Source organism: Leptosomus discolor, chromosome 1 (genome assembly GCF_034619465.1).
Source record: "Leptosomus discolor isolate bLepDis1 chromosome 1, bLepDis1.hap2, whole genome shotgun sequence".
Taxonomy (NCBI): domain Eukaryota; kingdom Metazoa; phylum Chordata; class Aves; order Leptosomiformes; family Leptosomidae; genus Leptosomus; species Leptosomus discolor.
Window position 1 is genome coordinate 126,296,536 of NC_141391.1, and position 23,509 is coordinate 126,320,044.

The window sequence follows — 23,509 nt, forward strand, 5'->3', positions numbered from 1 at the left end:
AGCTTAAATTTCTGTTGCCAGTAGGATGAAAACAGAAGATACTGAAGTCATTTTAATTCATACCTGGAAATAAGCTGGGCAGAACTACAGAGCAGTCACACACTGAACCAGAAGGTCTATGATGGACAGCAGGATTGCAACCTAGGCTGTAAGTAGTAAACCACAAATATGAGTAGGTGATACTGGTGGGAGAACGTAGTTGTAAGCCCTGAAACCTGTTGGGATGCAGAAAGGATAATATCTGAAATGCAACTTTTAATAGATTCTGTTGTTAGGAAAGCTATTTGAAGCAGGTAAGCAATGATATAGTGACCTTTCTGTTAAAATTTGCAATTTAATGAAATCTTACATGTTACTGTAAAGGGTGATGAAGGGCTCGGCTTTGTTCCCATGAAATAATTTCTGGTTATAGAAGCCCAAGAATTGATGTATGTACAGAAGCCATTTTCAGTCTCAGGATCTGTAGGGCATCCGTTTTTTAGCACTGCCAGTGCCATCTTAAAGAACAGGCCCTTAGCCTGAAGGAGGCCTGCGGTACTTCAATGAGCACCTGCTTTGTGGATGCACAACAGCACAGAATCCGCTGACTTGCTGTGCATGTGAGCTCGGTGCTCAGGACTCTTTATAGTCGTAAGATAACCACGATTATCAACTGCCTGCTTGGAGCAGGAATGGCAGTTGTAAACTGTTGAGGGACTGGAATGTGTGCGTGAAGATATAATATAGCAGTAAAGGTGGGAGATACAAATTTAGCAAAATTAAATGTTGCAGCAAGAGACAGCATTAGTAAATGTGGTTAAAGCCAAAACCTTTTTGTGGGAGGAGCTGAAAAGCTGCTGACTTTCTTCCTGTGACTTTGCAACATGCTAGGAAGTTTAGAGGGCAGGCTTGCGTGACCGCTAAGAGACAGTCAACACAGCACTTTTGCACGGAGGATGACTGCAGCACAATAGCAGCACATTGCAAAGAGAAGCAGCAAGTACCCTGATGGGGGAAGAGGAGTGCAGGAAGGGACCTTCTGCTCTAGACCTTCTGTGCTGCTGGAGACAAAAAAGCATTTTTTTATATGTGTGTATACATAAGACTCTTATATTATTTATCACAGTCACAAACTAAAATCCTGGTTTCTGCCCATAGCAGACCTGAATGTAAGAAACATAGTAGAGGACAAAGGAAATAATCAACCAGTTGGCAACATCCAGGTCAGGAACGTACATGATTTAGGTCAGTGTAACAGGCCTGTAAAGGATCATAACCCCCCACAGCTAGACAGCAGGCTAGCAGGTATTACACTTTTGTAAATATGTTATATTCCATGTAAACTGGCAAGAATCTACCTTCAAGAGCTGCTGTCTCATAGGATGAGCCCCACTTTATGGACACTGAAGAATGTAAATGACTTTCCAGTCCACGGAAACAAACCTAAGAACTGATGGCACTCGGGTTTTGGGTGGGAAGAAAGATCATTGGACAGTATTACAGCTATTTTAAGTGGGGAATTTCAGAGGATTATGGCTGAGTTGACTGGCTTTCTTCCTTGGTAAGTCACTGGAAACTGAGGTTCCTTTAAAACTTTTTTGTAGTTGATTTGACACTCAGCTTTGTTCCCTTCCATTCTGAAATAACATAATGGCATGCAGAGAGCACCTGGACAAAAGTGGGTGTTTCGTAGCTGCTAGAGTGAGAATAAATAACCAATTGTATCAGTTTACATGAGTAATACATTTAGGAACTGCCATCAATCTAGAAGTCTGTTCACCAAGCACTGCGCCATAGCCCTCGGGAGGCTATCTCAAAAGAAAGCTCTAGCAATGTGTGGCAGAGACATTTCTATAGTCTAAAGGAAAAATCTAGTTCTTGTCATCCTACCATCAGACTAAGTACCCAGGCAGTCTTTTAAAATACTGAAATATGAGATAGTAAACAGAGGTTTAAAAATGGGTTTCTTTACTCTCACTGTAAAGCCAGTTCATACTTTAGCTAGTAAGGCATCAGTCCAAAAAGTTTGAGAACCGCTAGTATATAAAGGACAATTTATTTGACTTATTCCCAAAGGATATTTTGAGAAGGTGAGAAGAAGTCACCTCAACATGAGACACGTTAAATTTGTAAACTAATTTACATACAAAAAAGTGAACTTACAAGTATATTCAAAAGAGTGTCAATAAAGCATCTAGACATATGAATGAAAAAATCTTCGGTTGTGGTAGTTAAATATGATGAATTAGCAAGTATTTTATCCTTTTTGTACATTATTGCACAATTATAGAAGATATATTTGAACTTGTTTTGTTTTGTGAAATATTTGATGTTTGTTTCTGTTAAAAGTAGCTTACGGCATTTGAGTAATGTAATTCTTTTGCAGTATCTTAATGCCATTACTCTTAAGAAAGAGAGGAATACCATATTTTCACAGAATCTTATGGAAAAGTAATCATAACAATAATCTGAAATACAGAATGAATACATTTAGTAGAAATACTGAATATGAACCTAGCAAGTAAATTAATCATGCTAGTGAAGTCTGTTTCTTAATGGATGACCTTCTAAATTCATCATTCATTTCCATTTTCAGAACTGGGGGAGTCAAGGTCTTTCCTACCAATATCTTCCACCGTTTGAGCTATTCTGTGATCATCAGTACTTAGGCCACTATGTTAGTAACTTGTAAATTAGAAAAAAGTGGCTGTTGATTGTGGAGTGTTTCATTTTAGTTCAGACATAACACTCCTCCCATCTCCCAACTGTATGCAACATAGTGTCAAGTGCATCAAAGTGATGCCTAGCAGTGACTGAGAAAACTAGGATCCCCCAGGCAAGAACAACAAAGGGAAGAGAGATCACAACAGCTTTTCCAGGAAAAACCATGGCATGGGATCAACCACATTTTCCCAAGGAATAACAGGAAAACCTGTTTCCTTTCCCAAGGAAGAAGGCAAAACAGGGAAATAAAAAACTGTACAAACTCATCAGCAAGCATAGGCGTTTGAACAGACTTAGTGAGCTATGTTGCCCCAAAATCTGAAGAAATCCTCTGAGAAGTTTCTTTCTATAACCAGTCTTTTATAAAGTGTCTCCCTCCCTTTCCAGTGTTATTGAGTCATTCATGTTGCTGGTGACAGTCCTTGTGGAAGAGTCTGCCCCACTGTCAGATCACACACTGAATTGTAAATTTCGTTTTCCTTCTGCACATAAGTAGTATAAGGTTCCACTTCCATTGTGTCATCCTAGCAAAACAAAACCAAAAACCGTAAATACAAGGAGTGGTTTAGTTTGGCAAGATCTGCAAGCTTTTCATCTGGACTGATGAATGCAACTGGGAAATAGTGCTCCCATATTTACTCCTCTTGGACTCAAGAAAAAAAAAAAAACCTATTGCTTTTTCTACCTAAGGATGTGTATTGCTGTTTCTGTCAAAGATTTGGAGAGTAAATCTGAGGTACTAGTTCACCTGCATCCTTTTTCTTCCCTTCTACCCCTTATTTTGGCCTGAAAAAATTTGTATTAAGGTCTAATTCTCTAGAAAAAAGCAAATAACATGCTAGAGTCTTGACCATGATTGATTCCTCCATCAGTCTGCAATTTCAGTCTACAGATACGCTAATGAAAGTTGTGTGATGTGACAGCAAGAACGCTGGTATTTAACTCATTATTTTACATTAATGCAACCGTATCTGTCAGCAACAACTAGGAGGTAGGGCACCAGAACAGGAGAAATAATAATAGCTAGAATTGACTAAGTCTTTTCAGAAACTCAAACTGAAGCATCTTTTTAAGTTGATGCGCAAATATTCACAGTATAGATGTAACAGACCTTGCCTGCAGGTATATTTGGTAGCAGAGAACAGAGAAACGGACCTGATAAGCGAGTTGCTCAACTACGCAGGAAGCTTCTAACAGCACATGGAATTCAAGAATGCCTCACAGCTTGCAGCTCAGCACTCCTTCCACTGTTTTATATAATGTTTTGTCTTAAGTATGGTTGGTTCTTTGATTGTGGATTGACCATAGAAAATAAAGAGTGGCCTTCAAAACTTGCACATTATCATTCTGGACACCAGGAGGAATATTCTTTTTCTCCCTGTGTCTGTTAATTTTGTTGTTTAATCCTCCTGTTTCCTAATAGCTTTTTTAGTACTTCCAAACCCATGATATTGCCTGCCTTCCTGAGTACTGTTTGTACCGCAGTTGTGGTCAGCGTATCTGATATGACCAGGGAGATATGGTGGGAATCACTCCTTGCTAAGATAAGGATGGTAGTTGCTGAGCCTTTGCTGTTGGAACATGCTTTTAATGTTTACTCCAAGTCAAAATTATGGTGATGGTAGGCTTTGTTTTGTCCTGAGATACAGCTAAAAGCAAACATATAAGACACAGTAGCACCTGCTGAAAGCAGAGAGGAAAAATCTAATGGTTTGCCTTTACTGACCATGTTTTCAGGGCTACCAGACAATTTCTGATTTGGCGATGGTCTTATTTGCATCATTATCCTTACCTGTGGGGAATATGTAGGAGCAGTTTCAGGAGGTTTGATTTTGTGGCACAGTCTGTAAAAAAGAAAACCAGTATTAAAACAAATTCCTTCCTCAATTCTAGGTCTCGCTGGATCACAGCCTGGTTTCTTTGATCACAAACTGATGAAACATTTCTTTTTCATGTCATCAAGAGTAAAGCCAAAAAGTCTTCTCATGACTCTTTCCCCTTGACTTTTGATCCTGAAATTATGGCACTCTGACTTTCTTTAGAGGTCTTTTCTCATGTTTGTGTGAGCTTAAGCACAAAGAGGAAGCAGAAGATTAAAATCAAAGTCCTCTGGAAGGATGTACAATTTGTGGTTAGTGAGATTGTATTGAACTAATTCTTCAGCTCTGAGGGAGAAGGTTCAGGAGAAAAACAGTTTTGAAATAGGAGAAAGAGGGAATATAGCCGAAGTTTTCAGTACAGGTGCTAACACAGCCTTTCTCTGCACAAATTATTTCTGCAGTTTTTCCTTGGAACTGCTTTTTTCTTCACAGCAAATCCTAAAGGGGCTAGAGTTCAGCTTCCTTCAGGGAGCTTTTTCATAAATACAGATACAATTTGCTGTCCCCTCTGTTGATATGGCAGGATAGCACCGGTAAGTCCTCTGGCACTTGATAGAACTTATTAGGCAGCACAACCAACCCCCTGATCTAAACAAGAGAGACACTGGCGGACTATCACAGAATCTGAAGAACAGCTTTACTCTCACAGTTTCCTATTAGAATGAAGAGCTTTAGTGTTGCAGGCAATGCAATGAGGGTCCTCTGCCAACTTCTGCCCATTTCTATTTTACTCAGGTGCATTATTCAGTGAAGATGTGTGCAATGCACAGTGTCTGCAGTATAGAAATATTTGATGTAGTTAACTCTGTTATTCATAGCAGCACAGATTGACAGAATCATATGATTTCAAGACACAAATCGTACTTAAAGATTTCTTATAGGGCTACACAATCTTTCCTTAGCACCCTATCATACATACCTGCCACTGTGGAGCTTAAAATAGTAAATGACAGCCATGAAGGTGATAATGATCAGGAAACAGAGAATGATGGGGACATTCCGGATAAATCCGTTCTCTAAACACAAAGAGTTAGTCTTAGTTGTATCTTCTTATTGCGCAGTTTCTCTATTATTTCAGTATAAGATTAAAGCTTCTTTAGCACATACACACATTTTCAGCATGCTGGTAAAATAAATATCATCCCTTTCAGCAGAAGGGAAAGTCAGTAATGAAACTTGTCTGAGAAACACAAATGGAGTCTGTGTCAGACAGAAAAGCAGATCCCACAAATCCCAAAGCAGACACTCATGGTATTTTTTCCATAGCCATACCTGAGCTCCTCTCAAGGACTCAGCATATCTCAGTACTGCAACTCACATGTAGCTCTCAAAATCAACAAAAAAAAAGAGCAAAAACCAGAAACCAAATGTCATACAGTGTCAGACATTCACAAGTTGAAATGAAGTGAATTATTTGCTTCTGCTGGCCACAGAAGAGTTGGTTCTTTTTCTCTATCGTACCGTGATCTGAGCAAGAGACTTTATATTTGAACCTAAAAAAATTTTGCTGATATTCAGCTTCCAAGTGGTTATTTTAACACTATGAGCGTGACTGTTTTGTCTCTGTTTCCAACAATATTTCTGCTATCAAAGGAATACTACTACAATTATGTATGTCCCTTTTAGGGAAGAAATCATTAGGAAATAGTGTCTAGAACACAAACAAGCTGGTCATGTTTCTGGGCAAAGGCCTTTGGGGATGGTGCTCTTGTCTATACAGTACATTGCTAAAGGTTTCTATAGCTTTTATAAATTTTTTTTTCTTCCTAGAAGGAACAAGAGGGTGCACAGGAGTCTAACCAGGATGTTGAATGCCAAGCGCGCAAAGGGAAACTTACTTGAGGGATGACAGGGTATGGACTTGCTCTGGTTCCCCGCTGGGTGCGACACAATGCAGGTCGTATTAGTCACATTGGAGCTGTATGCTGTGAACTTGCTGAGAATGGTCACTGTCCCATCATCATGGCCTTCTTCCTTGGGGGTGGAGTTGCTCTCTGGGACCCACAAGATCTGAGCAGCCGGCTTCCCTCCTGCTGCCTCGCACACTGGGTTCCCGTGGTCATCACAGTACAGGGTCAGCCGGGGAGGGACTGCAAAGCATCAGGAAGGGGATATGCATGGAGTTAGTTTGCCACAGCTGGGATAGGGTGTTCTTGTCCTCTACCCAACATGAACCCAGTGAAGAGAGGAGAATAAGGTTGGAGGTGCTGTCCCACTACAGAGACATGTCCCACTACAGAGTCACAAGAGACAAAGATCGTGCCTTGTTTTTTTCCTTTTGGACAACTCTGCCCATTCAGCTGAGTTGCCACAGACACGTACCATTAGTCGAGGTTTCCCTTGACACTGAGGTAGGGAATTATCCCAAATACTGGGCTGAATTAGACTTTTGTCCTAAGCAGCCATCGTACCTGTGGTTTAAAATGTATTTGATCACCAGCATAAGAGGAAGTGGGTCTGTTCTTATCGCCTAGATCAGAATAGCCTGTGTTTGATAGAATATCTCAGCACTTGGAAGTGCTACTCCCACAGGCTTTACTTGTCTTATATTAGTGTATTAATGGCTGATCCTACAGGATAACAGGAAGCATATGCGGAATCTTCTGTTAGCATATCCCCCGGTGCATGAGGAGAGGAGCTTTTATGTCCAGGCCCAGACACGGTCCTTTGGAGAGCTGCAAAATGAGGAAGGAGTCCCTTACCCAGCACGGTCAGGTGGTACGTCTTGTGGAAATTCCCTTCTGTTGCTCCTACTTCGCAGGTGTAACTTCCCTCATGGGCTATTCCCACTTGCCGTATCTCAAGGGCAGGATCCCGATTTGGTATGAATTTCCAGTTCATGCTGTCGCTGCAGTTTGTTCTGCCTGTCTTGTTCTGATCAGGCCTGTATCCCAAGGTGCAGGGGCCCCCAACCTTGGGGCTTATTTTCCATGTTAACAGAGTTATATTTGATTTGTGAGGGCAGGTGAGCACAGAGCTGCTACCTACTGTTGCTGACTCTCTGTGGTTCCCTGAAGGAGAGAAAGAAGGAGAAGGATGTGTGAGAAGGTGCCCAGGGATGTCACTGATAGCCTTGGAGTTCTGGCCTGTGCTTCACAGAGAAATGTCTGCACTGTTATACCCCAGGGTAAGGCCCTGTCTGTGGTCATCTGCAAATTCTCTACCATCTTGTATTACATCTGTGGATTATAGAGCCAGTGGCGTATCACAGCCTACCCCCTCAGTACTCACAACAGATTTCCCACCAGGGCTCGTGTTAGTGGGTAAGACAGATACTGCAGGAACACCCGACTCCTGCCCATTGTCTGAAGCAGTTCAGCATCTGAATAGTCTGTTTCAATTGGCAAATCCTCCTGCGGGTTGCTCGCAGGGCTGCTGCCACTTACAGGCTGAAATAATAGAAATTTGGCTGTTGGATTTGGCCACATGATACTGACTTTTCTCTGGAACTGTTGCTACCAATGAAGTAAACAACTTTTACTTCTGCATTCACACAAAACCCAACACTCTGGGCAAAGACCTTGTCTACACCTCTTAGACATGACCACAGTGCAAATAATAATGGTGGAGCTTTGTGTAGGGGGAAGGTTATTGCCTTGTGTCTCAGGGGTGTCTTTTCATTTTCTGAATCTTTGTGAACATACACATTCACACTATGAGTGCACACAATGTGTACATATGCATTGGTCCCCATAGGACATGAATGTAAGTGCTCCCACCTTTGTGCCAGGCATTGCAGCTAGACATACCCCTGCGCCTCTTGCTTGCGAGGCTAAGATTGCAGAGAAAATTTATTCAGTTGATATATCAACTGTGTTGACACAGACATAGGGAGTATGTCTTGCTTTTGAATTCCTGTTTGCATTTGCGTTGAAACATGTCCAACGCAGCGAGGAGGGTGCACAGCAAGCTCAGTAGCCTGGACTTCAAGAGAGCAAACTTTGGCCTCTTCAGGGAACTGTTTGGCAGAGTACCATGGCATACAGTCCTGCAGGGAAGAGGGGCCCAAGATAACTGGTCAATATTCAAGGATCACCTCCTCCAAGCTCCGGAGCGATGCACCCCAGTGAAGAGAAAGTCGGGCAAAAACGCCAGGCGGCCTGCATGGATGAACAAGGAGCTCCTGGACAAACTCAAACGAAAAAAAAGATGTCTACAGAGGGTGGAATCAAGGACAGGTAGCCTGGGAGGAGTACAGAGAAATTGTCTGAGCAGCCAGGGATCAGGTCAGGAAAGCCAAGGCCCTGACAGAATTATATCTAGCCTGGGACATGAAGGGGAACATGAAAAGCTTCTATAGGTACATCAGTGACAAAAGGAAGACTAGCGATAATGTGGGCCCTCTCCAGAAGGAAATGGGAGACCTGGGTACCTGGGATATGGAGAAGGCTGAGGTAGTCCATGACCTCTTTGCCTCGGTCTTCACCGGCAAGTGCTACAGCCACACCACCCAAGTTGAAGAGGGCAAAGGCAGGGACTGGCAGAATAAAGAACTCCCCACTGTAGGAGAGGATCAGGTTCGAGACCACCTAAGGAATCTGAAGGTACACAAGTCCATGGGACCTGATGTGATGTATCCGCGGGTCCTGAGGGAACTAGCAGATGAAATCGCTAAGCCACTATCCATCATATTTGAGAAGTCGTGGCAGCCTGGTGAAGTTCCTGACAACTGGAAAAGAGGAAACATAGCCCCCATATTTAAAAAGGGAAAGGAGGAAGAACTGAGGAATTACAGGCCAGTCAGTCTCACCTCTGTGCCTGGCAATATCATGGAGTGGATCCTGCTGGAAACTATGCTAGGGCACATGGAAAATAAGGAGGTGATTGGTGACAGCCAACATGGCTTCACCAAGGGCAAATCGTGCCTGACAAATTTGGTGGCCTTCTACGATGGGGTTACAGTGATGGAGGATAAGGGAAAAGCAACCGACATCATCTATCTGGACTTGTGTAAGGTGTTCGACCTGCATGACATCCTTGTCTCTAAACTGGAGAGACATGGATTTGATGGATGGACCACTCTGTGGATCGGGAATTGGCTGGATGGTCGCATTCAAAGAGTCACAGTCAACAGCTCTATGTCCAAGTGGAGACCAGTGATAAGTGATGTTCCTCAAGGGCTGGTATTGGGACTGGTGCTGTTCAACATCTTTGTTGGCAGCATGGACAGTAGGATTGAGTGCACGCTCAGCAAGTTTGCCAACGACACCAAGCTGTGTGATGCAGTTAACATGCTGGAGGGAACAGAGGCCATCCAGAGGGACCATGACAGCCTGGAGAGGTGGGCCTGTGCAAACCTCAAGAAGTTCAACAAGGCCAAGTGCAAGGTCCTGTGCCTGGGTCAGAGCAACCCCAAGCACATTTACAGGCTGGGCAATGAGTGGATCGAGAGCAGCCCTGCGGAGAAGGGCTTGGGGGTGCTGGTGGATGAAAGACTGAACATGAGCCAGCAACGTGCCCTTGCAGCCCAGAAAGCCAGCTGTATCCTGGGCTGCATCAAGAGACACGTGGCCAGCAGGTCAAGGGAGGTGATTCTCCCACTCTGCTCTGCTCTGGTTAGACCCCACCTGGAGTGCTGCATCTAGCTCTGGGGACCCCAGCCCAAGAAAGACATGGACCTGCTCAAGCAGGTCCAGAGGAGGGCAACAAAGATGATCAGGAGGCCGGTGTAGCTCCCCTGTGGGGACCGGCTGAGAGAGTTGGGGTTGTGAAGTCTAGAGAAGAGAAGGCCCCGGGGAGACCTTATATATAGCAGCCTTCGAGTACTGAAAGGGGGCCTCCAGGAAAGGTGGGGAGGGACTGTTTACAAGAGCATGCAGTGATAGGACAAGGGGTAATGGTTTTAAACTGAAAGAGGGTAGATTTGGATTAGATGTAAGGAAGAATTTCTTCACCATGAGGGTGGTGAGACACTGGACCAGGCTGGCCAGAGAAGCTGTGGCTGCCCCCTCCCCGGCAGTGTTCAAGGCCAGGTTGGATGGGGCTTTGAGCAACCTGGTCTAGTGGGAGGTGTCCCTGCCCATGGCAGGGGGGTTGGAGCCGGATGATCTTTAAGGTCCCTTCCAACCCAAACCACTCTGGGATTCCATGATTCTATGAATCTGTGAGTCATGCTTCTTCTCTTTATATTGACCAGATTTGGGACCCCTCCCCTGCTTTTGTCTTCAGATGACACATCCAAGGGGTCAAGTTTCTGACTCCCAGGATTCATTTCACTATTTCTTTGACCATTGAAGCCTCTCAATATGATGCCACCTTTGAGACAGTCAGTTCTTTTGCTTTGTTTCAACTAGTCACATTGGAACATTTTCCTTAATAAAGTATGGTGATAAGCTTTGTTTGCAGTAAGGGTACATGTGGGCAAGCACTCAGAGCTGAAAGAAAGGTTATCTATGACTGTTCTTCAAGATGAGCTGCTTATATGTGCGCTAGTGTTGTGTACGCTTACAGACGCAGCCCACCCTCCCTTGTGAGGCACTTCTGAGATGAAGAGAAAACGAGAGTGTGAGGCACAGTTTGTAAACCAGTGTGAAGACTAGGCGAGACTTTTGTGTCCTTTGGGCTCTGCTGAAATTAAAAGCAAACAATCCCCAAAATCCACAATGTCTGTATGTACATGTATAAATAACCACCTGAAGAAGACCTGTTACAGATAAATAACCTTTCTTTTTCACAATCTCCCAGGTGCAGCCACTACTGCATTAATAGGAATAATACCCATAGCTGTAGTCCAAACCAGCCTCCATTTATCACCTCACTCATTTCCACTTTTAAGAGGTGACCATTAGACTTTGGGACTGAAACCACTGATCTGAGTGCTCTCTGTCTCTGGTGGAAGCCTGAGTTGCTCTTTCCTTGGGTGGAGTAATGGTTTTAGTGACATTCTGAGAGCCGTGTGTGAGAAGAAAATCAGAGTACTACTTTCAAACCATGCACTAATCTGGAAGGACAGCAGAAGTTAACCAACCTGATGCGTACTGACAAATCAATTTTTCACAAATTATTCCAGACATGTTAAACCTGTCCCCAAACCTTTCAAGCAGGTATCCTAAGGAGGCAATTGAAAGTTCAGCTGGAATATGCAAAGAATTACACAGCCGAAGTTTTGCGTGATTAATCAAACCTTTCTCAAAGTCTTCCTCAGACCTGACTTTATTGTGTTTCTCTACCCCCTACCCCTACCAGAGCTGGAATCCCGTTACCTCTGCTGGCTGTCACAAAGTGAAGCCCAGATCCTGAACATCCACAACGCTGTAAGAAATGGTCTTAAGGAGCATCAGCTTCAAACTATTAGTCAAATCTTTACTGTTAGCCTCTTTGAGAAAACTACAGTTGGTTTTATTTAATAATATTGTCTGAAATCTCATTATCTTCTGGAATCTAGGTGAATGAACCATTCCAGCTGAACCTCTTTTCCTTCTGTTTAGCTATGTTCTCGGGAAATTATTTCTGACTTGCAAAATGAACACAGTTCACTGCATTTTACCTGCTTACAGATTCCTTTAAAGGTTTTTGCCTTTTCTGTTTTGAGGATTCAGCATCCTTTGGGCGAAGATATTTCCAAACCTAGACCTAGCTCCTTCAGATTGACAGGCTGTGTAGGTGCAATATCACCCCACACTACACTACACCTTACAGCGCTGAAGTGTATCTGTTACTCTAGCTGCATAACATGGAAATCAGAGTGTAATTCTGAGAAGGTTTTTCTGCTGGTAGAAGAGGAAAATTAGGTGGTGATAGTATTTCACTGAAGCCGTCCACTTCCCATTGTTACTAAATAAAGGAAATAATGCTTAGCTTCCTGCTGCGCAATACTGCCAGGATTTATCAATTGACGTTTCCAAGCACAGCTGAAGAAGAAAAGTGCTGTCTTTTCACACCATTTTCTGATACACAAATTACCCACCAGCCCCACACATGCTTGTTTCCTTAATTCAATTGTCCACAGAGTGCTGTGATTCCTTATTGCACTGGAAGTGTTTTTAAATGACGAGGTTTTTCTGCTTAATGGCGTTTCAAGAAAATGTGAGGTGTGTGTTTTAAAACAAACTGAGATGATTTCCCAGGAGAGGAACTGAAAGAAGCCTTTTGTCTCATGATGATTTCTGGATGTAAGTTCTATGAATGTCTCTGAAAATTGGAGAACAAAGTATTTCCTCTCCCAGTTTAACACTGCCTAGAGCCCTGGAGCTCCGAGTCGTGTCGTCAGCATGGCTGACCTCATCTGAAAATGACTAAGCAAACCCAAGCGTTCAAACAGTCTGTGTGCTGGGGCTGGGTTTTCCTTGGATAACGTTTGCAAATGTTGTGAGGGAGTGACAATGTTGTGCGTATTTAACTGTGTATGCTTCCATTTCATATTGAAGCAGTATCATTTTACCCGTCTTCCAGCTCTGCATCTCTTAAGCAGCCTGTTGCAACGTACAAGTTCCCCAGCATAACCGCTTGTGTGCTTCAAACTTTAAAGAAAGAGGGAGTGAAAGTAGTGCCTTCTCCTATGTCTTTCTGTCATATTCTCCCCTGAATTAATCAGGTACCATGCACTTCAAATGACAAGCCACATCAGTCAGCTTAAAATCTGCTGAATCGTGTTTCAATACAATTCTAGGTTTACAATAAATTTGTGGAAGGGTTCTGAATTCCCCTGTGTCTTGTTATTAATTCAGAAGGCTTTTAGCAAGGCAGGAGTTTTTCCCCAGATGGTAGATTAATTAGTAAAACCCCTTCTTGTTTATCCCATCCTTACATATACCTTCGTACTACTGTAGAGGTCCCTTATAATAAAATTAAACTGCTTTCACTTCACTGCCCACTTTCATTGCTAGAGTGCAGGCAAGTGGCACGAGTGTAAATATGAACCGTGTGCTTTCTGCCTTGCTTTGATTCTTTTCTCATGCATGCTGCTAGAAACATGATCTTCAGACTTCTTTTACAGAAGAAGAATGCATGTGCCAAAAATTCTCAAAGGTCTGGTTAATTTGTATTTCTGAAAATGACTATGAAGACCTCCTCTTGAAGTAGAACCTCCTCACAAGGTGTTTTTCTCTCTGTAGAACAGACATATATTATTAGGAGGAGTTTTTATCCTATATAATAGCCCCGTTGCCCGTTAGCATTCTCCCAAGAACTCTGTCTGTCTTTGTGTTGAAGGCAGAGAAAGGAAAAAAATAAGGGAGCAAGGCGCAACTGCAGAGCCTGCAGCTATTCTGACACCCTTCTTCAGTGTGGCATGGAAGCATGGCAGAGGGCTGTGGATACCCACTAGACCAAGCCCCAGAACCAGCACAGCCAGGCTGGTAGTTCTGCTGGGCATTGGCTCAGTAGCCCTGCTTGTCAGCCGTGTGGATGGTTATAGCGCTTCCGTTTCTCTAGATGATCACTCACGTTATCGCGTCATGCAGAAATCTCCAGCAGGCTTGCTCTTCTCCCAAGAAAGTATATGCAAAAAGGCAGCTCTGCTTCATTTTACCACAGAGCATAGTACCAAGTTCAGATAATTCTGAACTGTGTGAGCTAAAATTGTGTCACTCACAAGCAAAACAGGACTGGGCCTGGGCAATTCTTGATGAATTGCTTCCAAATCATAAATAATAGTGTCAGCCATTTTCATAAGAGTTTCTGATGAAAAGAGGATGTGCCTTCCTGTCTATACCAAGCTAAAATACAGCCTAATGAAAAGTCCAGACTTGCTGGTTTTCACCACAGCGTTAGCTTTATTTAAAAGCAGTCCCAAATGTGTATTCTCAGGAATGAATCTGTAAATAGCTCTGGGATCCACCAGTAGAAAGGCAGTTCTTTAAACAGAAATTATCCTCGTCCCTATCCTGTCCTGCCTGGTCAGTCACAGCATTTCCTTCAGTTTGGAGACTTTGAGAGGACCTCCTGTCGGGCTGAAGTCAGACATGCCCTGCTTTCTTTTTCTGGTGACCATGCCAAAAGCCATCTAGCCTCTAAAAGTATGTTTTATTAGAACATAAACCAATATGCTATAAAGTGGTAGCTCTTTAGGGAACACAGAAATGCTAGCTATACTCACAGGAAAAAAAAAAAAAAAGGCTGAAAATAAGTCTCCCCTGCTCTCTGTGCCCCTACAGAGCAGGTTCTTTCCCCGGTCCTCTCTTCTACCACCAGCTTTTGGTGACTTGTCGGGCTGCACGTATTCCACATGATCTCTTCTGAGCTCCTTTTTCCATCACTTCCATGACTTCTTGTGGGTCTGCTCCAAACAAGCCCTTTGCCAGGGTCTACCCATCTGCTTTCTTTGCCCTCCTTCTCCTTGTGCTGCCTGCCCCAGCCTGCACTCTTGGGTGTGTACTTTCTCCCCTTCCCTCCAGGAATTTCACTAGACCTAAAGGGTGTGTGTCTGCTCTGCAGGAGAGCTAAACAAACAGAAGTATTCCACTCTGTTAAAGAGGGAAGGTTCGGTGCCGCGAGCATTTTAATTCAGAGCTGTCACTGCACCACTGTTTTCTGGAATGGTGCTTTCATACTGTAAAATGGCTAAAAGTCAGTTGGTAAAGTTTCCTCTGTGGTAGCTGCTTGGTCTATGACCAATACATTAGGACATATATGCCATACATGTCAGCATTTATCTATCTATTGAAACAAAGGCTCGGAAACAAGCCAGTGCATTGCACTGCTACTTGTCTCAAGGTGAAATCCCGTGTCGTAGCTGAGCTGAACTGACAGCTTGCTGTAGCTGCAAAAGGGGATAACCACTGCAGCAAAGACCTCGCTCTCTGTGGGCCGGTGGAGAACAAGACATTTGAAGAGGTGTGAGCTATCAAGCTCATCTCAGTGCAGTAATAACTGTAGGACGATAATTAAATGTCAGTACTGTTAACTGTTTCATTGCACACAAGAGAGCTGAAATGAAGGATCCTATATCTAGACACTTTTTGTAAATAAGTTCTGATTTTCAGTCTTATTCTTCACAAATGAGTGGACTCCGGAAAACGGCAATCATTGTTTCTGTTACCCAGAAGGAGCAGAGCTCAGGAGCCCAGGAGTGCATGCGGTCTGCCACACGGATGTAGAAAATACGTGAGTCAGGCTGCGGGAGTTCTGTACAGCTCGGGGCTGAACCGTCCTATTTTGGTTGCAGATGCCAATCCCTCGTGAGCAGGTTTCACCTTGGAGACTCATCTGAGATGTGGGTAGGTAGGAGGCCTTTAGACTGAGATCCTCCAATTTGACCCCAGTCTCTGAAGTTCATCTAATTATAATACCAATAATATTATGCCATCCCTCATTGTCTCTCCTTGACTGTTGACGAAGATTTTAAGCCGTGTCTGAGGAGGTTCTCAAGCTCTATTCCAGTGCACTGTCAGATTCCACTTTTATGTTTGAAAAGGGACATATCCTCTGTCAGGAAAAAACAAACTCAGTTGAGGACTTTGCATCTGTGTTTCAAAAATGTGCTGGTTACTGATGTCGTGCTAAGATTGCTGTAGTTGAAAAAGATTGGGGGAAAGACTTTGCTCTATGTTTTTTTTTTAAAGTGGTTTATGTAGTGTGCTTGACAGCTCTCGTGGAGAACTAATTGCACCAGTTCCTTTGCAGTGTCACTGATTTAGTTACCTCTCCTGTTTCTCAGAGTCTTTCTTGCAGTAAAAGGAGAAAGAAAGACGTTAAAAACAGGAAGATTTGGTTGTGAAGCCACTAAAATTTTCAGGGGAATCACTGCAAAATCAGAGACAGCAGTGCAGCTTGAAAGTGCTTTAGATTGCTTTCAAATGGGAAAGAATTCCAGCCTCTGTTACTCTTTACAGCTGGTTTAACCCACAGTAGAACTTCTTGCCCCCAAAATGATTCAAGTTCCATGACAGAATTCTTCAGAAATTTAGCTGCTGAAGAGTTTTTTTCATGGCAAAGAGACGGCTTTACTTTCTCAGACATAATCCTGTTGCGTCGATATTTGCTAACATAAGAAGCTACCACAAGAAGCTACCACAGTGTTTTGGTGCCTCTGCCCCCAACACGGCAGATTGTGATGTATTGAACTTAGAAGTATAATGAACTGAAACAATGATCATACCACAAGCAAATGACTAACTGTATCTTGGAACGAATACATTATATGACTCATAGTAAGTCATAGTCAAAAAGGACACTTGGAAGAGGCCAGATACAACAGGCTGAGCTCTGCATCTGTGTTCCCCTCCAATTGCCACAGAGTGCCTGTGACACATAGCAAGGCTTGTCTGGAATGAGGGGAAAGATAAACAAATAGAAGTGCTTTGCACTACGGTAGGGATTGCTAAAGCACTGACAGCGTTTTATGTGTGGTAACTTTGTGACTCTGAAAATGTAGCCACAACAGCACAGGACAGAGCGTAGGCTGGAAACCAGGCCTGCAAGTTGAGTGAGTAGTAAGTAGCTAGACTAATCTAACTTTCATGATAGAAATACAGGAACTAGCTGTCCTGAGCTCATATGATTCTGTTTCTCGAAGCTGCAATCACAGCTTCATCAGCGTGGACACATCTTTAATAGGACACAATAAGCAACTTAAACCTTTATTGTTAGTTTCCCACTCACTCTGTTACCCATACTCGTCATTATTCCTTGAAAATATCTCCTAGTCCCATTTCATTCTCTTTAGGCTTTCTTCCTGTTTTCAGAGATGCCTTTCTTCCTCGTACTCAAATCCTTCTTTTGTTCTCCTTTGAACACATTTCTTTTCTGGCACCGTTACTGTGTCACTTGCAGTATAAAGCTCTTTCCTGCTATCTCATACAAACTGAAGGAGCAACCTTCAGAAAACACAGCCAGAAGAATACACTTTGTCATTGTAAACTCTGGTTTTCCAGGGTGAAGTATCTGCAGAATGGCTGGATTTTGTTTAGATTGCAAACCTTAGTATGACTTTGTATGTAGCAGGGAGGTGAGCACACTGACAGAACTTACTAATGAACCCAAAGTTTCAGTCTTCCCATTCAAGGTGGAACACACCTTAGCAGTTGCCAGTCCCTTGTTTTTAACTTTTCTATGATCTTTTCATTCCCTTTAGCTTTCTCCAGTATCCTTTCAAGCAGGCATTCAAGACAGCTGATTTTGAAGGCAAAGGAGAGATGTTAAAGCTCACCTAGTCAGACTTGCGGTTCGATACAGTGTCATCTCAAAAAGCATAAATTAAGCTGAAGAAAAGAGGGACAACTGAAGGGAAAGAGAGTGGAGAAAGAACTGGAATAAGGAGAGAAAGCAAAAGGCAGTGTTCAAAGGAGGGGTCAGGCTAAAGGTGGCTTGCTAGTAATGTTTCTCAGCAGAAGATTTTTACAGTAATTCTGTTTAATGGGTTTACTAATGGCATTGGCATTTGTATCAGGAGCGTGTGAGGAAATTTCTTGAAAGCAGGAAGACTATAGCATTATTAATATAAAGAGTGGAAATGTCACACAAAAAGAACCAGGTGACCTGTGGAGGAGAATGGTAGCTGTGTGCTGAAATTCAGCAGCTCAAAATGTAGTAACAATACAAATAGATAGTAGAACAAACTTAGGCTGGAAATTAGAATAGAGAATCTTGCCTCAGTCAGGATTTAAACCAGCCTTTCGGTAAGGCGGGTGCTTTTTGTAGTGCTCAGATCGTTTATGGAAAGGGTCTCATGATACAACGCCTGCAGAAACAGACGATTTGACGCAGTGATGTAGGGGTCCTTTCTGAGGTTTTGTTCCTACCCTCACATAAATGGGCTATGTCTCAATGGAAACAGGACTTTGTAGAAAAAGGCAGAGGTACACTTCTTCAGGAATTAGTTGGTGTTTAAATGATGTGTTAGAGTAACGCTGCTTGCAGAACAAACACCGTTGGCCAAATCCACTACTGATGATAAACTGTCGCTGAACTTAACAAGCTGTCACATATTATATCAGTCTGGCTGTAGTTTTTAAGCTCGGCATAGCAACTTCTGTGCGCAAAGTAAGTATATCTTTGTCCTTGCAGAATGTGCGCTGGAATGGATGAAAAGGGATTTACACTGGATGCCAAAGTATTTGGGAAGCATTTCTTTCAGAGTAGCACTGTGACATCATGTGTAACAAAGTGCAAAGGCCCCCACTTCTCAGTATGGAAGCAGATACAGAAGGTTTTATATTCTGTTCTGCATGCTGAACTTGGCCTTTTAATCTCTTCCTCACGAGAAGAAGAATAAAATAAGTCGTACTGTTTATTTATGCTTAAGGGGCATTTTCCTGCTGTTCTAAACAGAAGTAGATCATTGACTGCAAACGGGAGGTTATATGCCCTCTTCTTCATAATTTGCAGAGAGCAGACAAGGGACGCTGTGAAAACACGCTTATGACCTCACTTTTATATATGGTGAAAATCTCAGTCATACCTTGTTTAGCGCTTAGCTTTAGCATAGTACTGTTCTTCCTAGCATTTTCTTACTCAATACAAAGATACGGCAGCATAAGAAGATTCCCTACACTTTTTTCTTTTGCATGATTGTACCACTAAATACAAAATATATCTACTGTAACTTTTAAGTAGCATGTTTTTCTGTAAGTGCTTTGTAGTCACGGAGTGTGTGGTCAACTTGCAAGGCAGAACTTCCTTGCTTCTATGGTTTTGAAACTAGGCGCATTCAGACATTGTGTTTGGACCACAGCAAAGTAAAACATTAATGTCACAAGGACATGCATTGAAGATTGTACGAGGGCAATTTAGATGACTTCTGAGAAAATTTTTCCGTACTTTAATAGCACAGAATTCTCTTTTAAGCATTTAGATAAGAAAACCAGGCTGTTTGGATTCAGGTGTTTTTAGGGTAAAAGAAGCCAGAACGATTCCCGCACATAGACCCAAAAGAGCAGCAAAGAAATAGCGAAATGGAGGCAAATGTAAGTTTACCAGAATCATTTTTCAGGTTATGATTTTTTTGTATCTGGAGCAAGATTCCACAGTAAACTAGAATAGGAGGCAACAGAGCCAGGAGCACCAAAACACACTAGGACAGAGGGAGTAGGAAGGCAATAACACACTAGTGCACTAGTGCAAGAGAATTCACAAGTTATGTTAAGGAAAGAAACTAAATGAAAGCAGTAACATTCAAGAAAGCTATGTATGCAGGTAAACTTGAACTCTAGCCAGGCTGCTCTGTAAATCTACTTCACTTTTATTCCCCTCATACATTCTAATTGCAGCACTGATGCAACACTACCGAGTTCCGTTTTTTTACTATTGAGAAAACTGAACAACCGTAGAGAATCACATCGCATCATTGATAGTGGATGTCTTGCAGCGTCCTCTGAAGCCCTTGGTCCTATCTGTTGTCACAGGATACAACTGCAGATGCAGGACTTACACAGTCCAACATTGCAAATGTTAATCCAATAAAAAGAGATTTGTTGCGTGAACTGCTCATGGAAGATCTTGCCCTCCCTTACCTCCTTTCCTTTGAAGTATGTACACAACCACCTGAGGTGTCCAGTCTGCTTAGTTAAAGTAGAGAAGTCTTCAAAGCGTTAACAAAAAGATTGTAATTTTGAGTCTTTTCCACTGCTGCTGCTATGAGGACTGTCACAGGAGGATGGTTAGTACAGAACATGTACCAGCACCTTCAGCAGCATATTATCCAGCTCTATGTGGGGACAGCTCTAGACACGACAATCATGAAGTGACCTCAGCCTCGCTTCTGAGCTGCCCTTCTCCTGTTGTAAAAACTAACCAAACCACACAAAACAACGTGCTAAGGAAATGTTAAGGAAAATGCTCATGCAGATAAAGCCTGGTTACCCACAACAGTTTTTGCATGACCTTATCTCATTCCGAGTAACTTGCCCTAGTGTTCAGAAGGGGGGACATAGTTCCTTCTGAGCTTCATACAACACTAAAATTCTCTGGATAGGATACACACATTGGATCAGCTTGACACGTTTAGCCTGTGATCTCTAAAGAAAAAAACCTTGTCACTACATTTTGCTCAGAACAGCCACCCTAATGTTGAAGGGAAAAAGTTTAAGAGCAGTGTTAGCTAAAAGCTTCCCTTCAAATATGAGCTGCTTTTTATGGCGGGGGGGGGGGAGGAGTTCAAGCATGAAGTGAGATTTTAACTGAACATCTTTTTCTGTGTTCTATGAAGGGAAAATCATTGATCCACCAAGACACCACCAAGTTAACATCCCATTACCTTCTGGGTGACAAAAAGAACTTTTTGGCTTTGGATTTTTTTTTAATATTTCCAGCAAAGTCAATTTTTTAAAAGAATTTTTGCCAGTAGGATTCCGCTTTGTCTCCCCTACTTTCTTTGACATTTTGTGATGTATCCGTACTCCCTCACTTTTTGAGCACTTGTATTAAAAACTCTAGACTCTCTCTGATGCTACCATAATCTGTCTGTATGACCCTGACCAGGTTCCTCAGTATTCTTCTGAGATAGCTCTTTACCTGCAGAGTAGGGACAAATCTTTTACCTCCAGTGTGCCTGTTGTGAGCTTACCAATGCAAGCTTCCATAATGTTTGTGAAGTATTTCAATTTTTTCCACCGGGTAGCACAACCATTTTGGATTCCCTATTTGATCAGCCAAATGCGTGATAGATGGGTCATCCCTCGCTGCCAACAACAACTGCATCCATTTTTCTTTAAAGTATCACCAAGGAGCCATTTTTATTTTCTGGCCAAGTGCCACGAAATAACTCATGTCAATGCAGTTTAGTTTACATGTCCATAACAGCAATGGACACCTGCACATTATGTAATATTCAGAGATGCCCCTAGTCTAGTTTGGATTGCACAGACCTATCTGGCTTCTCCCTCTATGCACAGAGAGTTTAGGTTTCTGGAACTGCTGCTCAGACCCCTACTTCCATTGCCAAGCCCCCAGAGAGACTGCCGTGTAGTGTCTGGAAGAGCACAAGCTCTAGAAATGCAGATGAACAGTATGTGGGAGACGTTAAGTGCTGTAGCTAAACTGTATTCAAAGTAAGTCAACTACACCAAAAGACGGGGTTAGAAAGGCTCAGGAGTGCCGCTGTCTTTGGCACAAAAGCCTTTCCCACTCTTGATACTGACCATGCCCTTTAGCCTCAGAACGACATTCCAGAAAGTGCTCCCTACTGTCAGCGCATCAGTGATCTTCCACCCCTCCTTAGGAAGACGCAAGAGATCCCTGCCCTATTTCAGAGTATCTGCAAGCTCTCTTCAGCAGAAACCACGTGGCCAAAAGCTTCAAGTTCACAAACAGTTTCCCGGGCACAGTTTTAATGTGTCAGATGAACCAGTTTCCCAGATGATGTGGATTTAGAGGTCTGAGTAAAAAGGCTATCTGTGACAAATGGTACATTCCCAGCTAAGGGCCACGGAACAACAGCCTCCATGGAAGTCACAGGGATAATGCCTGGCAGCCTTGTGACCACTAAGAAAACAAGAGCAGAGGTGGTTATCGGGGAAGCATGTTTTAGTTGTGCTCCGTAATTTTCAGCAATTAAAGAAAATCACAGCATGACGAATAGCTTTTATGGGAAGCAAATACCTGTGCACATTTTACTTTCTTGTATCCCGACGGCTGATTGGTCCCAGTTAGACTCACCTACTGTTCTCATGACCTTGGTGACAGTGAGCAGCACAAAAACACACACAGTCTTCCCAGCAATCTTCATGTCGGCTCCCGCTTTCATGGCTCAGGCAGCTCTGTCACTCCATCCATCCTGCCGCCAACCTAGCTGTGGTCATGAGGAGTAATTCTCGCCTGCCAGCACATCCTCAGGAGCCAATGTCAGTGTTTTCTCTCCCCCTTTCCCACCCCCCTCCTCTAGCTGTGCGGGCTCCTGACCGACGGGCTCCTCAAAGCTGGAGAGGTTCCTCCGTCTGACTTTTCAGAGCACTAGGCTTCCTGTGCTGAGAGCCTAGGCGAACGCTGAGGAAGCAGAACGAACAACTCTGCCTTCCGTTCATTGGCTCTCCTCAGGAGGCTGATGAGCAAAGATAAACCCTGCAGCAGAGCTCAGAGGGGGTCAAAGCAGAGGAGATTGTTCAAGGCTGAGTTTAATATCAAAAAGGAAATCTTAGTCTTGGGAAGCTAGAGAGAAATTTATTCTTCATATTTCTCACTACTTCTACTACTACTACTTCTACTACTACTACTACTACTAGTAGTAGTAGTGCTGATACTTTGTCACTTCTTTGACACCACCTCCAAGAAAATTCCTCCTCACGTCTCCCTCAAAAAAATGAGCAGTCTCAAGTCTTCTCTGTAAGTGACATTTTTAATGATTTCTGCTTTCAGTAGCTGCTTAGCTACTGGCAGCACAGTTCTCACTTTAAACAACAAGTTTCCAGACCCTGCGGGGAGAAACTGAGTCTTGAGTTTGAAAGAAAAGCCTGTTTTACATACATTTCAACAGAAATAATACAGAAATTGAAGCTGACCTGCATCTTTCACTGAAAAGCTGTTTGGTTTTTTCAGAATACTCTTGTGTGGGATTTTTTTAAATAATACTGTACCTGTTTCCCACTTCCTCACTGAGCTAGTAATTTCAGATTCAGGGTTTCTTTTCCTCTCTTAAGCCACCGTACTTCCCCAGCACCGTTCTGTGGTCCAGCAGTAGCAAAAAGGCCTCAGCTGTTGAAAACTACAAGTCAGAGTAATTACTCCTGAGGACAGACACCTAAGAGGTAAAGACAGAAAACAGATCGAAGTTGTCAGGAAATTGAACTGCTCAGGAACTAGGACTGCACACCACGTTTGAACATGGGCAAGCTGTACTGGTGACTGTAGTCTGATATTCTGGTAATTTGGTTCGGTCAGGCTGGTGTTAAAAAACAGTCGGCACTGATGTTCACTGGAAGAAAGGAGTGTGAATTAAGGTCCTATGTAAATAAGTAAAAATGACTGATAACGATCCGATAAAGATAATCAGGTAAGACAGAAGTTCAGCTGGATCGCCTTGGTCCCAGCATGATCTTCTTGACTACAGTTTTGTA

At 42.9% G+C, this 23,509-nt stretch overlaps 1 protein-coding gene across 4 annotated transcripts; it reads right to left on the bottom strand.

The window, feature by feature from the left end:
* Positions 1-2,089: 2,089 nt before the first annotated feature.
* On the bottom strand, positions 2,090-22,397 carry LOC104353729 (cell surface glycoprotein CD200 receptor 1-A). Of its 4 annotated transcripts, XM_086464062.1 has the most exons (7): positions 22,116-22,397; positions 7,286-7,594; positions 6,418-6,673; position 6,123; positions 5,503-5,597; positions 4,496-4,547; positions 2,090-3,227 (listed from the first exon to the last, which is right to left on the bottom strand). In XM_086464062.1, exons 1-7 carry the CDS (start codon positions 22,201-22,203, stop codon positions 3,105-3,107), a joined length of 924 nt encoding a protein of 307 aa, XP_086320188.1. In that variant the 5' UTR covers positions 22,204-22,397; the 3' UTR covers positions 2,090-3,104. The 4 variants fall into 4 exon arrangements, with proteins under 4 accessions (XP_086320188.1, XP_086320171.1, XP_086320164.1 ...); XM_086464045.1 differs by lacking the exon at position 6,123 and having other exon boundaries at positions 5,503-5,599; positions 6,422-6,673; XM_086464038.1 differs by lacking the exon at position 6,123 and having other exon boundaries at positions 4,430-4,547; positions 5,503-5,599; positions 6,422-6,673.
* Positions 22,398-23,509: the final 1,112 nt, after the last annotated feature.

Bases quoted from the DNA above. Each gene is read 5' to 3' on its own strand.
- LOC104353729 (XM_086464038.1), bottom strand. From the start codon at position 22,203: ATGAAAGCGGGAGCCGACATGAAGATTGCTGGGAAGACTGTGTGTGTT. The intron at 6,674-7,285 runs GTAAGGGACTCC...GATGCTTTGCAG, and splicing joins GTACCACCTGACCGTGCTGG to TCCCTCCCCGGCTGACCCTG. The intron at 3,228-4,429 runs GTCAGTAAAGGC...TTGTTTTGCTAG, and splicing joins CTGGTAGCCCTGAAAACATG to GATGACACAATGGAAGTGGA.